Source organism: Montipora foliosa, chromosome 11, assembly GCF_036669935.1.
Source record: "Montipora foliosa isolate CH-2021 chromosome 11, ASM3666993v2, whole genome shotgun sequence".
In the NCBI taxonomy this organism is placed as follows: Eukaryota; Metazoa; Cnidaria; class Anthozoa; order Scleractinia; family Acroporidae; genus Montipora; species Montipora foliosa.
The window spans coordinates 26,455,257-26,468,200 of record NC_090879.1 but is presented as its reverse complement, the minus strand read 5'-3'; the positions used below and the strand labels follow the sequence as shown (position 1 = coordinate 26,468,200).

Sequence of the window (12,944 nt, the reverse complement as noted above, 5' to 3'; positions counted from 1 at the left end):
ATACAAGATTCTCTAGCAGTCTTATTACTACTATAAATAGCAAGTATCCACTAATTTCGGCAAGGCTGCCTTTTAGTTTCTTCCATCAAAGATTCGGGAATCTGTTCCCTTACAACATGTAATGTCTTACCATACTGTGTTTTTACCAGGCCTTGCTAGATGTATTTTGGTTTCATTTACTTTAAGCAATTTAAATTTTTGTTGCCATTTTGTCTACTATGGTGGTGACCAACTTTCTGACAACTTAGTAAGCTTTTGCTTCCTTGGCCACCGCACTCTTACGAAATTATTTTAAAATTTAATTCCATCTACATTGTTTCTTTGTTTTGTGATATATTTGGTTTGCGTAAATTGTTTATAATGTAAATCAATAAAAAATGGAAATAGAAAAGTTTTTGATGACGTCAGCTATGCGTCTGTACTCTAATATATCATTGGTTAGAACCAATCAAAATGCATGCATTATTGAGCTTATTATATAACACCAAATACTGATTTGAACAAGTTGTCTATTGGACACGAGGCATTCGTTACGGAGTGAGGGTTACAACGGATATTTACGGTAGGTAATGATAGTTGAAACTTTCAATCATACATTGTCGCAGCCCGTGTACAGCCGCCTCCGCAGTCCCCGGGGGGGGGGGGGGGGGGGGGACTCCCAGAAAATTTTGGTGGGGGTGTGTGGCCCGCTTCCTGAAAATCTTTATCCTATTTCAGACCAAAATCTGCGATTTTTCCAACCCTATTTCAGACCTGACCGAAAATTCGATACCCTATTTGAGTTGTTACACGGTTGGCTTAATGATGTGAGAAGGGCTTTTGGTGATGGTCTTACCGCCTAATGATAAAGAAGAAGCTTCTGCTAAAAACATATCCAATTCAAGACTTGAGTCAGACCAAAATGGTCAAAATCGATACCCTATTTCAGACCAAAACGACTGAAAAGCCATACCCTTTGGGGTCGCACATACTTATGTAGCCCATATAAGGGAGTACCCCCGGGGGAGGGGGGGCCTCCTCCCCCTTTTTTTCTGAGGGGAGGGGGCGGCTGTACACAGGCTAATATTGTCATCGATTATCACCTCCTACTATGATTACTACGTTTATTTAACGATAGTCGATGATGGCCGATATTTTCATTTCTCAGGGCAGCGTAGGGCCTGGACCAAGAAGCTTATTTCAATCGCCTTAAATGTTGTCGACCATCATTAAACGGTTCGGTTTGCGAACGACAGCTGATGATAGTCAAGGGCGATGACTTTCTCAAACTCTCATGGACTATACTACCTCGTTTGACATAGGCATTAGCCTGTAAATCAAAATCTTCTACAAAGAAAATATTTTCAGCATTTGGGTCCGCACGAAAGTTGCTCCCTTTATCCTCTTGCTACATTGGCTACTACAGACTTAACCACACCAGACTCTTTATATCCCCCTCTCCAACTGAGACAAAAAATTTCGGTTTTGTTTGTCATGTGGCTGGCTATTTCTTTGAGCATGGACGTATCGTTTTAGACATCGTCACGAACTTCTTGACGAGGGAATTCGGACTCTGGAAAATCATCTTGATGGCGATGTAGAAAATCCAATACCTCACAGCTGTTGAACGGCAGTTCTTTGATCTGATTTCCCATGCCGTAAAACATTTTCAGTGCTTCTTTCATCAAACGTTTGGCATCTTCCTTTTCATCCACTTTCGCGTAATCGTAAGGAAAAGGAAAGTTGATCCTATGATTACACGAAAGCTCTTTCAACGATTAGAATACACTACATTTCCGACGCCCTTACTCGAATGTGCTTGCAAGCACGAGGTTTTAACGCTCCTTTCGAATGAGATTTCGATTCCGAATACGATCACGATCGATCCTGGTGTGAACTATGCTTTATCAGATTCGTAGAGAAGCTAAATAGGTCGCGAAGCGAGATTGAAATTTTTATGTTTCGGGTGCTCTAGTGCAAGGCTACTTGCTCGAGGCGGCAGCCGGTTTGAAGCTCTTTGCGATGGCCATCTACCCTATTAACCCATTAGTCCCTTTGACTCCCACAAGTCTCCCCTTAGTCCATCATTGACGTCACTCGTGGTAGTTGCAGGGTTTAAATGTTGTAGCATTGTCTTTTCTTGATCACAACCTTACGATGTCATCATCAGAACAACTTACTGGTACAGCTTACGCCATCGCCACTGTATCCGGCCTTGCAGGTACAACTGAACGAGCCCACAGTATTCGTGCAATTGGCATACGTAGAACAAGAATGAGAACCGTCAGCACATTCGTCTTTATCTGTCAAGACAAATAAGAAAAAAACACAGTTGCCGTTATGGAGTTTTTAAACTCTGTAATTTATAAATTTGCAGGCGTCGTGACTACTGATGGAGAGATTGAGTGGACGTTTGTTCAGCCAAAGTGTACTTACCCCGGAGTTGAAGGCTTTATATCAGAGTAAATAAGTTTCCCAATTTATCGCAAGCCTTCTATACCAGATGGCCTTCACTTTCGTTTTGACTTTTTTCTTGTTCGCAGTTGCTCGTGAATAGTATATGTTCCCGCCAATATGCAATAACTATTTTTTCATCTACTGACTCCAATATCCCAAGACTCAAGTTTTCACTAGAAAGACCTCCGTCAACCTTTTTTGCAACTCTTGGGGTAACTTTTTTATTGTACTAACCAGTACTTCACTTCGTCTGTCAACACTTTATACACCACGAATGATCATTGATCATTGGTCTTTTGGTTTGTAGGTTAACATGACCTCCAGCAGTGTTTCATAATTCTTCGTTACTCCTGTAATTTTAATAACTAAACATTTCCGACCATGCACTTCGTCCAAGTTAAGAATTATTCGTCTTTTATTTATTTATTTATTTATTTATTTTTTAATGGTCTGATGTAGTTTAACTGGTTCATAACGTCTTCCCTGTGAAGATATGGAAGGAATTGTACCACCCGAAATACACCCCAAAAGTTTCGGAGCTTTCAAGAAACGGGTTCACTAACCTTTACATGGAACCCCTTCATAGCCAGATGAACAGATGCAAGTGTTTGAACCGGGGCTGGCAGTACAACCGTCATTAGAACCTGTACAAATTTAAAAATCACTCTAGCGTTGCTTATTGCTGGATATGAAAAGATTATAACGATACGTGTGCTTCAATACGTGTGCTTCAATATTTACACGGGTTGATTTTACTTTATTTCGGAGATGTCTACTCTTACCAACGTCAGCTGTACCTAACGTCTCTTACCATGGACACAGATGAAATCTTAAAATTTCACGATTTTAGTGCGAGCCTTACCGTTAACACCACAATAGCGCATATAACACGAAATCGGTTTCCGTAAGCGATAAACGTAAAATTCACTGCAGTTTCGAATCGAAGTCTCATATGTCCCGTCACAGCAACCACCTGCTTTGTGCCAGCATACCGAGGGCCAGTTCACCTCGAACAGAGCACTGGGATGAGAGCCTGATATCCAAGCGACCGTGATAGCATTGCAGGTTTCTCTTGGTAAGCAGTGTGATGCCATCATTACTCCAGCAGATCCACTGAAGCGGTACCAGTTATCAGTGACTATCACTGACTGATCGCAAGATGCATTGTGATTGTTACTCAACCAATATCTGCTGGCTTCGCCGAGTGCTGTGTACCCTTGTGAGCTGCACTGAGTCGGAACAGTCCCGGAAACTGTAAGTGAGCGGAAACACATATGCATTTCAGCTTTAAACAGAGATCTATGCTTACAGGAGAGGATGAGGTAAGAGACCATATTCCCCATACATGGCCCTCTATCCTTGATAATTTTTAAAGAGCGGATTCCGATTGGTCTGTCTTGTAAAATAAGAACCACAAGGTTATAGGGGTCAGGTTAAAAATAGTCTCCACGCGTGGCGCGAAATTAAAAAGTAGCTTGAAAATAATTATCAGGGGGCACACGAATATGTTCTCTTACCTCATCCTTTCTTGGTGCTTAATATTAGACAGTGCTTCTTGACGATATCCCTATTAAGACTAAACTACTTGTTTTCGTAAGGAACTCTTAGACTGTGATTTTCCAACTCGTTTCGCCTTACGCCACTTCTCTTCAGTGCCAGTTGTCAGTGACACTATTTTTTGTCCCTTTCATCTTTTCAAAATGTTCACCTGTTACACTGACGAAATAAACAGAAGCCAGGACATTTTGGTTCGAAAGAAATACGATTCAGATGCATCATCCAACGCAATAACAATGACAATAATGATAATGATAAACATGACACATAGATCACTCACCCAAGTTTGTGCCGCAGTATCTTAAATTGCAACTAGGCGTGCCGGACAACTCGTACACATAGAATCCACTGCAATTACGGACTCTGATTGTATTGCTCCAATAGCAACAATCGCTGCTATGGCTAAAGCAAACTTTTCTGCTCACCGCCCCTTCAGCCACCGTTGGATGGTTTCCGTTTATCCAGCCAGCACCAGAGGCATCAAAACGGCTACCTTCAACGCAGCTGTCCGGCATGGCGCGACCACCATCGCGAACAAACCGGTACCATCCCGATAAGTGCGAGTCACAACAGAAGTTGTAGAAGAATAATTGACACTGCTAGTAGCGGAACTTAAATTTGAGTACGACGTCGTGCATTCTGGAGGAGTTCCTAAAATTTAAAAACAAATTAGATTTATATACGAGCGAGTACAACTCAGGTACTTGTTTAGCAAAATCATCAAGCTTCGTCATGACAAGCAAATACATGCAAACTGAATAAGCTCAACGGTGTATCATAATCTTCTTAAACGGACGCGGAATTAGGTAAGCAAGTGCAACCTTTCGCTTCTTTCCTAACTATTTGGCACGGTAGTTCCTTGTTCATCGAAACTATGTTACCTTGGCAACACGCGTTTTTTCCTACTTGGTCATTTGAAACACGTTCATTGCTCATTTTTCTCTTGACGATTTGTTTTCATGAGTCCGACTTAGCCCTTTAACTCCAATAGCGTCTTTATCGATTCTACTCTGGCTAACGCCAGACGGTTGAACTCGTCAGTGGGTGGATCGCTCAGGAACGAAAGGGTAACGTATCGAGGGTTGTAAGACTGGCGGACCCAAGCTGTCCGAAGTAATTTAGCGTGTCCAACCCTGTAGGAGGTTTAGCATCGACATCGACCGCGCCAAAGAAACATTTGTTATAAGAGATTTTTGCGGATTAGCAGCAACTTCGCAAATAATCTTTAGATTTATCTTTTTCACGTAGTCTTAAGGCCCGTTTAAGCGGTTTCAACATTTGCTGCAACATGCGTTCAACCCTTTCTTGAACCAAATGTCGGGTGCGTTTGGAGCCCATCTTTGGTGGTCGCTTACCGGAAACAGAAAACAAAAGAATGTGTCAAATTTCTGGCGTGGTGCTTAAGAAATTTGAGTAGTGGTCGCCTACGAGAGAGCCCTTGAAACTTTACTTGACTGAGAAACAAAAGGATTATTTACAAAGTGGCCGCTCACCGTAAGCGGCGGTCGCCACCTACAGCGCTTATCAGTTCCAGGCCAAAAGTGAAGCGTATGTTTCCTCCAGAACGTGATTGGCTTGGGATTAGTTACTTGATTTTGATTTTACAACACTATGGAAAACCACTCTAACACTGACTTGCTAACTTCGCATTTCCTCGATTAGTTACTTTAATTTGCTGGCATCTTATACGTTATTTTAAAGATCTTGTTCATTCGGTAGTAGGGCATTGTATAGTCGACTCTCTCCTGACTATTCCGACTTTCACTGCTTGAGAGGGAATGTCCACAAGACCCAGCGAGAGGTGGCACAAGATGAAAAATAGAAATTGTTCATATTTCATCCACTGATAGCCTATCATAGTGTAAGAAACGTGGTGGGATTTATTTCTTGAAATAATAACTCCAATGCCTACAAATACGCAAAATTCCGTTAGGACCCGCCGCGCCGGGAAAATCCCGCAATTTTACAGCGAAATACCGAGGTTGTAAAATTCTTTATATTTGGTTGGCATCACCCCAAAGGGCAAATTGGACATCAGAGACCTTTATTAAACGTTACTGAGCAATTTGAGACTTTGTGGCTTAAAAGCTGAGGCCACGGGAAGCCATTAAAAGTCATCAAAATTTTGATTGGTCAAAATTCCCGACTTGGAAGATTTTTTCTGGAGTGCATATTCAGTCCCGGTGGAATGGAAACGTTGTTTTTTTTGCGGGTATAAAACTCAAAATCGCCATTATTACAACAACAATCCGATAAGAGCATGAAAGCCAACAAAGCGAATGTTATACGGCTGGTCTTCAATTGTTTTTTGTTTTTCTTCTTTTTTCAGTATTTCGCTCTCTGCGAATTGCTGCAGTATAAATAGTATTACCGGTAGATCGTCAGAAATTACACAGTTATTCCTAGGAATACTCATGTCGGCGCTGCAGATGCCGCTATTTATATGACATTTTATACAGTACAGTTTCGTCCAAAAGGGAGACATGTAATAGCAATGAGCGTGCCGGGTATTTGACTGTGTAATAATAATAATAATAATAATAATAATAATAATAATAATAATAATAATAATAATAATAATAATAATAATAATAATAATAATAATAACTTTATCAATGCTCCCAAAGGGTTCTTCCGCAATAATTTACAATTATAAGTAAGTAAATATATCTAAAAACGTATGTACAGCAATATGAAACTATAATAAATACGATAAAACATTATAGATTCATTTAAAAATTGTATAAAAATAACTCTTAGCTTTAGATTTAAAACTGTGTAGGCTTTCACATTTAATAATTTCTTCAGGGAGCGTGTTCCAGCATTTCACCGCTCCATATATAAAAGAGCCCTGACCAGCAGCTGTATTGAACGCTGGGATGTCTAACTTGTTCTTATTTCTAGTGTCTCTCCTGTGAACAGAAGCGCGTGTATTGAAGCGTGAGCTAAGGTACTTTGGGGCTAATCCCCTTAAACATTTAAAAGTTAGAATTGCATCATAAAGTGCTAGCATGGCAGGCACTGAGAGCCATCTGAGATCGTTCAATACGGGTGTTATATGTTCGTATTTTCTTGTACCTGTAAGGATTCTGGCCGCAAAGTTCTGGATCTTCTGTAACTTCCGCACATTGGTCTTGCTAGTGTTAGCCCAAACAGTTGAACAAAAATACAGCTTACTGAATACTAGAGATGTAATAACGTTCTCTAAAGTTCTCGAGTCAAGAAGATGCTTAATCCTGTTAATTTGGCATAAACTAGCCATACAGGTAGACGTGATATTAGTGACATGTTCATTATAGCTAAGAGTTACATCTACTTGCACGCCAAGATCCCGAGCGGAAGCAGTTGGTGCAATTTCTTTTCGCAGTAGTGTGATGTGGAAGTCTGGAAGTTTTTGTAGCATTTCACGAGTCCCCATAACTAAGAGTTTAGTCTTGTCTGGGTTGATAAGAAGATGGTTATGACAGCACCATGAAGCTATCAATGAAAGGTCTTCGTTGATCTGTTGTACGATTGTATTCACATCCTTGACTGAGAACGACAGGTAAAGTTTGGAATCGTCTACGTATGATTCCAACGAACTAAAGTCCGGGATAGTAGGTAAATCGTTCAGATAAATGTTAAAAAGTGCTGGTCCGAGGATCGATCCTTGCGGAACCCCGTAAGCTATATTTTCCAAACCAGAAACTTCTGAGCCAATTCTGACACATTGGCTTCGCTCTGATAAATAACTGCGAAACCATTCTAGAGCGCTATGACTCAGTCCAAGAGATTGAGAAGAAGTGTAGCATGATTCAAGCTATCAAATGCTTTTGATAAATCTAAAAGTACCATAAGCATCAGTTTTTTGGAATCCATTGCCTCTAACGCTTTATCAGTCATAAGCACATTGAGGGTTTCACAAGAATGCATCGCTTTGTTTCCGCTTTGATGTTCTGTGAGACGGTTGTCTTTATTCATATAAGATGTCAGTTGGTTTAACGCAATTCGCTCACAAACTTTCGATGCCACTGGAAGCAACGACACAGGGCGGTTGTTGTTTGCGATTTCGTGGTCATCGTCCTTAGGTATTGGCACTACCTCTGATGTTTTCCAGGCAGCTGGAAAAACAGATGACAACAAGGAGCGGTTTATTATCAGTGTGAGAATTGGTAGGATACAAGGCAAGGCGTCCTTAATGACCGACATTGGGAGCTTATCGTATCCAGGCGCCTTGTCAGATGGAAATGACATCACTGCCCTTTGCACCTCGTTGCTGGATACTGCGTGGAAGCGCAACTTGTCCGCCTCTGAGATGTACAGCTGCGGAGTTCTAGGTAACAGCGGAGGCAGGTTGTGCAAATCTATCAAAGACTGTGAATCCTCAGAGGCCTTTGCACCAACAGAAGTAAAAAATTGGTTAAATTCATTGGTGACCTCCTTCAGATCTCTTGTGTACACTGGCTGGGAAGATTCTCTGCAAGGGATGCAATTTCGGATGACTTTCCATTTAGAGATGGTGTTTCTGCTACTTTCTAGCTTTCTCCGCAAACTGTGTAGGGGAAAGATTGGCATTGTGTAGGGCGGACACATCGCATCGAGTGTAATCACATGATTTCTCGTACAATTTGGAATAAATAAGCACTGAGTGCACAAACTAGCAAAAACTCCCTCGGGCCTTATAGTTGTTCTAACTGTGCACGCCGAAAATCATGTGATCATGCAATTATTCTGAATGGAATCATGAAAAAATGTAAAATCTTCGCCGTACGTATTTATTTTTTAACTGATTATACAAGTAAAAGCGAGAAGTTTTTGGCTGAGTTTGTAAACTAAATGTATAAATGGCGTACATTTTATACTGAATGTATAAAAGGGAAGCCCTGAAACCCCTAAGCGCCAACAAAGAAATCAACCTCAAAAAAGCGGACAAAGGGACCACAACTGTCATAATGGACACCAAACAAAAAATACAGGAAGGTCTAGAACAAGTCTTCAGCGAGAAGTTCTACAAACCTCTTCTAGCATCTATAGTATCCTCGACAGCCGAAAAAGTCAAAACTTTGTTCAACAATGGACACATTGACAATATGACCTACAAGTGGCTTGCTTCAGGCCAAAACCCACCGGGAATACCAGAATTTTACACGCTGACCAAAATACACAAAAACATTCCCGTCGGCAGACCGATTGTTTCTGGTAGCAGTGGCCCAACAGAACGCATTTCTAGTTTTGTTGACTCCCTTTTACAACCGATCGCTCAAAAACAAGAGTCGTACATAAAAGATACTACCCACCTTATCAACGTAATTGAAAACACTCCACTTCCCGACGGAGCGGTTCTAGCTACCCTCGAGGTGTGTTCACTCTACACCAATATTCCCCAGGAGGAGGGACTCGAAGTTGTTTGTCAATATTACCAAGAACATTATCAGTCAAAATACCCACCCCTACACCATCACTCGGGGACCTCATGTGACTGATCCTTAAAAAGAACTCTTTTAAATTTAATGACAAACACTACCTACAAACGCACGGAATAGTTATGGGCACAAAAATGGCAGTAGCCTTCGCCGTTATTTTTATGGCACACATTGAAAAACAGCTTCTAGCCGCCAGCCCACACAAACCTCTCATCTGGAAGAGATTTATCGATGACCCACTTTCTCAGTGTGGACCTTACCCAAAGCAGAAATCAACAACTTCATTGATTTCGCCGACTCATTCCACACCACAATAAAATTAACGCATGAAGTGTCATCTGAAAAGATCGTTTTCCTTCATACCGAAGTTTTTAAAAGACCAAAATTCATTACTAATAAAATCCTGGATGTACAAACACATTTTAAGCCAACGGAAACCTTCCAACACACTCACTTCTCCTCATGTCACCCTCTCAGCGTCAAGAAGGGCTTTGTAAAAGGAGAGGCTTTGCGCTTACTAAGAACAAATTCGGTTAAAGAATCCTTTGAGTTAAAGAAGAAACAATTCTTAACCCGCCCTTTAATTAGAACGGGGCTACCCCAAAAAATTTGCCGAGGATATCTTAACCGAAATAAAATTCTCAATGCGCAATACGGCTTTACAAAACAAACTTAAACCATCCAAGAAAATTATTCCTTTCGTTACCACTTTCAATCCTGCTACACCGAATCTTAAAAAGATCTTATTGAAACACTGGCACCTTATAGCGGGCAACCACAACCTCGCGCAAATATTCCCAAATCCCTCAATGGTTGCTTACCGGAAGGACAAGTCTCTGAAAGACTATCTTGTTAGAGCAAAAATTCCTTCACTTTAATTTAACAACCAGGAGTTATATACGGTAAGGGTCGAGTGACAGCGTTACAACAACATTGCCGGAATCAGTACAGTAGCCAGCTTTTTAACATGGCAGATGGTTTCCAGGGAGTTTGCTATAAATGTTCGGAACGGTAGAAGGGATGTTTTCAGAACCCATTACCTCTTCGCCAATTGCACCCTGATTCTCTGGCTTAATATACAAACTCGACAGGCAGGTGGGTTTCACTGTTTGCAACGGTACTAAAACATCGATCTTACATATGTCTTACGGTATTAAAGGACCCGCCCTCGCATGGTTTTCCTCTTAGTTCAATAACCTTACACAAACCTGACTAGCAAACTGCAATAAATCATCCCAGAGGTTTCTTCAATGTGGTGTCCCACAGGGAACTATTCTAGGCCCTCTTCTTCTTGTTATATATAAACGATCCACCCAACTGTTTACATTACTCGCAACCAAGAATGTACGCTAGTGATACCAGCATTACTTTTGCGAGCAACAACGTTAACGAAACAAATGAATGCATCAATTCAGATATAGAAGAAATTCGATTATTCCTTGCTGCCAATAAACTTAGTTTGAATTTGACGAAAACAGAATTTTTATTGCTTGGTTCCAGACAGAAATTGTCTAATCTACCTGAGACTCCTACCATTAATATAAACCAAATCCCTGTTGATAAGGTCTTCACCACGAAATCTCTCGGTGTATATATTGATCAAAATCCAAATAGGGAAACTCGTATCAAAGAAATTTCGAAAAAGATTGCCTCTGGCATTAGCGCCATTAAACGCACAAGGAACTATGTATCACATGAGCCACTTCTCACTATTTACAATTCATTAATTGAGCCTCATTTCGATTATTGTAGTGTAGTGTGGGGATGCTGTTCAAAGGGACTGTCTTTGAAGTTACAAAAGCTTCAGAACCGTGCTGTGCGTATCATAGCCTTCTCTAATTATGACAAAAACACTGATGACTTTTTACGTAGTTTAATTGGAATAAACTGAATCATCAAAGGGCTGTAAGTAAAGCGATTATGATGTACAACGCCGTGGACAACCAGACCCCTAATTATTTGAGTTCTCGTTTGTTTCCGGGTAATGAAAATTTTACTTACAGCCTTAGAAATGCTGAATGTAACCTTTCTATACAACAGCCGCGCACTAACTATTGCAAACGTAGTTTTAGCTATAGCGGAGCTGTGTTATGGAATAGCTTGCCTAAAGAGATAAAACAATCAAACCCTCTAAACAATTTTAAATGAAATTAAGAAACCATACTTTCCATAGCGAGATCATTTAGTACACTTGTATATAAACACGGCATCCTTGTAAAGCAGGTCTATTATAATGTTACTACGTGTAGTTAGCGTTTTCATAATTAGTGCATCAGTGTAGTTAGTGTTTTTATTCTTTAATAATTGTAAATTCCTCTTACCTGAATGGAAACACCGCGTCAAAATAAAGTTATACTACTACCCCCACCACCACTACCACTACCACTACCACTAAAATCTAATTTTAAACCGATTTGATGTTTTACCGGGTATGAAAAAGGGCGCCAAATTAAGAGTTATGAAGTGGTAAATTATTTGCGATTTTCAGCAGCTCCTCGGAATTTGGAAATCAATATAAAGAAGTCTAATTAGACTAAAAAGACTTGCTAATGGTTCAAAAACAAGTTTATAGGCTAAACACGGAGAGTTTTCGTGACGTGCATTCAACAGAGCCAAATGAGTTACGAGCAGGTACAAGTAGAGTTTTTCGTGCCAGTTTTCAAGTCACCAACGGCCTAACGGTGTTTCCTCAATTTTGTCGTAGTTATAGAATATTTAAAGAAAAAAAATTACCCCAAGATTTTGGGACTACCATAGAGTATCTCCGGACAAATTATCAAGAATTTTGATTTTTCATCATGTGCCAGCTATTTCTGATTTTGCTCGGTCTTAGGGGACATTCCGTCTTAAGGTCTCATTTACGTGGAGCCGAGATCAGCCGGGTAGGTGCCGCAACAAATCTCCATTAGCTTTTCAATTTATTTTCATCATGTGGACATCATAGGTGGGGTAAACCGTGAAGAGGGTTTGCCCGGTGAGCCGTGTAGGGTGACACTCCAAGGCAGGGTAAGAGTTTGCCATGTAAACTCATGTCGATATGGGGGAGCCCGCCTAAACGGTATCCATCGTTGCATTTAGCGTGGAGCGATATGTTTTCTCTTCCATCCCGTGTCATGCAAACTGGATCTAATACAACCCTTTAAATTTCATGTTTACAGTAAGCGCGAATAATCACTACAAGTACTAGAGAGACAATAAAAAGTAGCGACTTTTAGACAACTGTTTTGGATGGCAGCTCTCGCAGAACTGACCAGACAGCCTACCGCGGCAAGGAAACTCTATTTTTGTTTTGCTTTGTTTTGTTTGCTTTTGTTTATTTGTTTGTTTTTGTTTTGTTTTTGTCTTTCTTTCCTGAACACAATCGTAACTAGCAAAAAGTAAAGGATTGACTTACCTTGTGCCTGGGCTCCAAGCGTTAGCGTTAACAAGACTTGAATAATCGAAATCATAGCATTCTCTTTATAAAAAATAAAAAAATACTTGATCATCAGTTATGAGAAGAAAGCAGACAAAAGGTGATGGAATGTAATATATAAGCATTTCGTTCAA

At 40.5% G+C, this 12,944-nt stretch overlaps 1 protein-coding gene across 1 annotated transcript; it reads left to right on the top strand.

Annotated features, from left to right (window-relative positions):
• The first annotated feature begins 8,837 nt into the window (after window positions 1-8,837).
• Window positions 8,838-9,455, top strand: LOC137976821 (uncharacterized). Its single transcript, XM_068824158.1, has one exon. It carries the CDS (start codon window positions 8,838-8,840, stop codon window positions 9,453-9,455), a length of 618 nt encoding a protein of 205 aa, XP_068680259.1.
• Window positions 9,456-12,944: the final 3,489 nt, after the last annotated feature.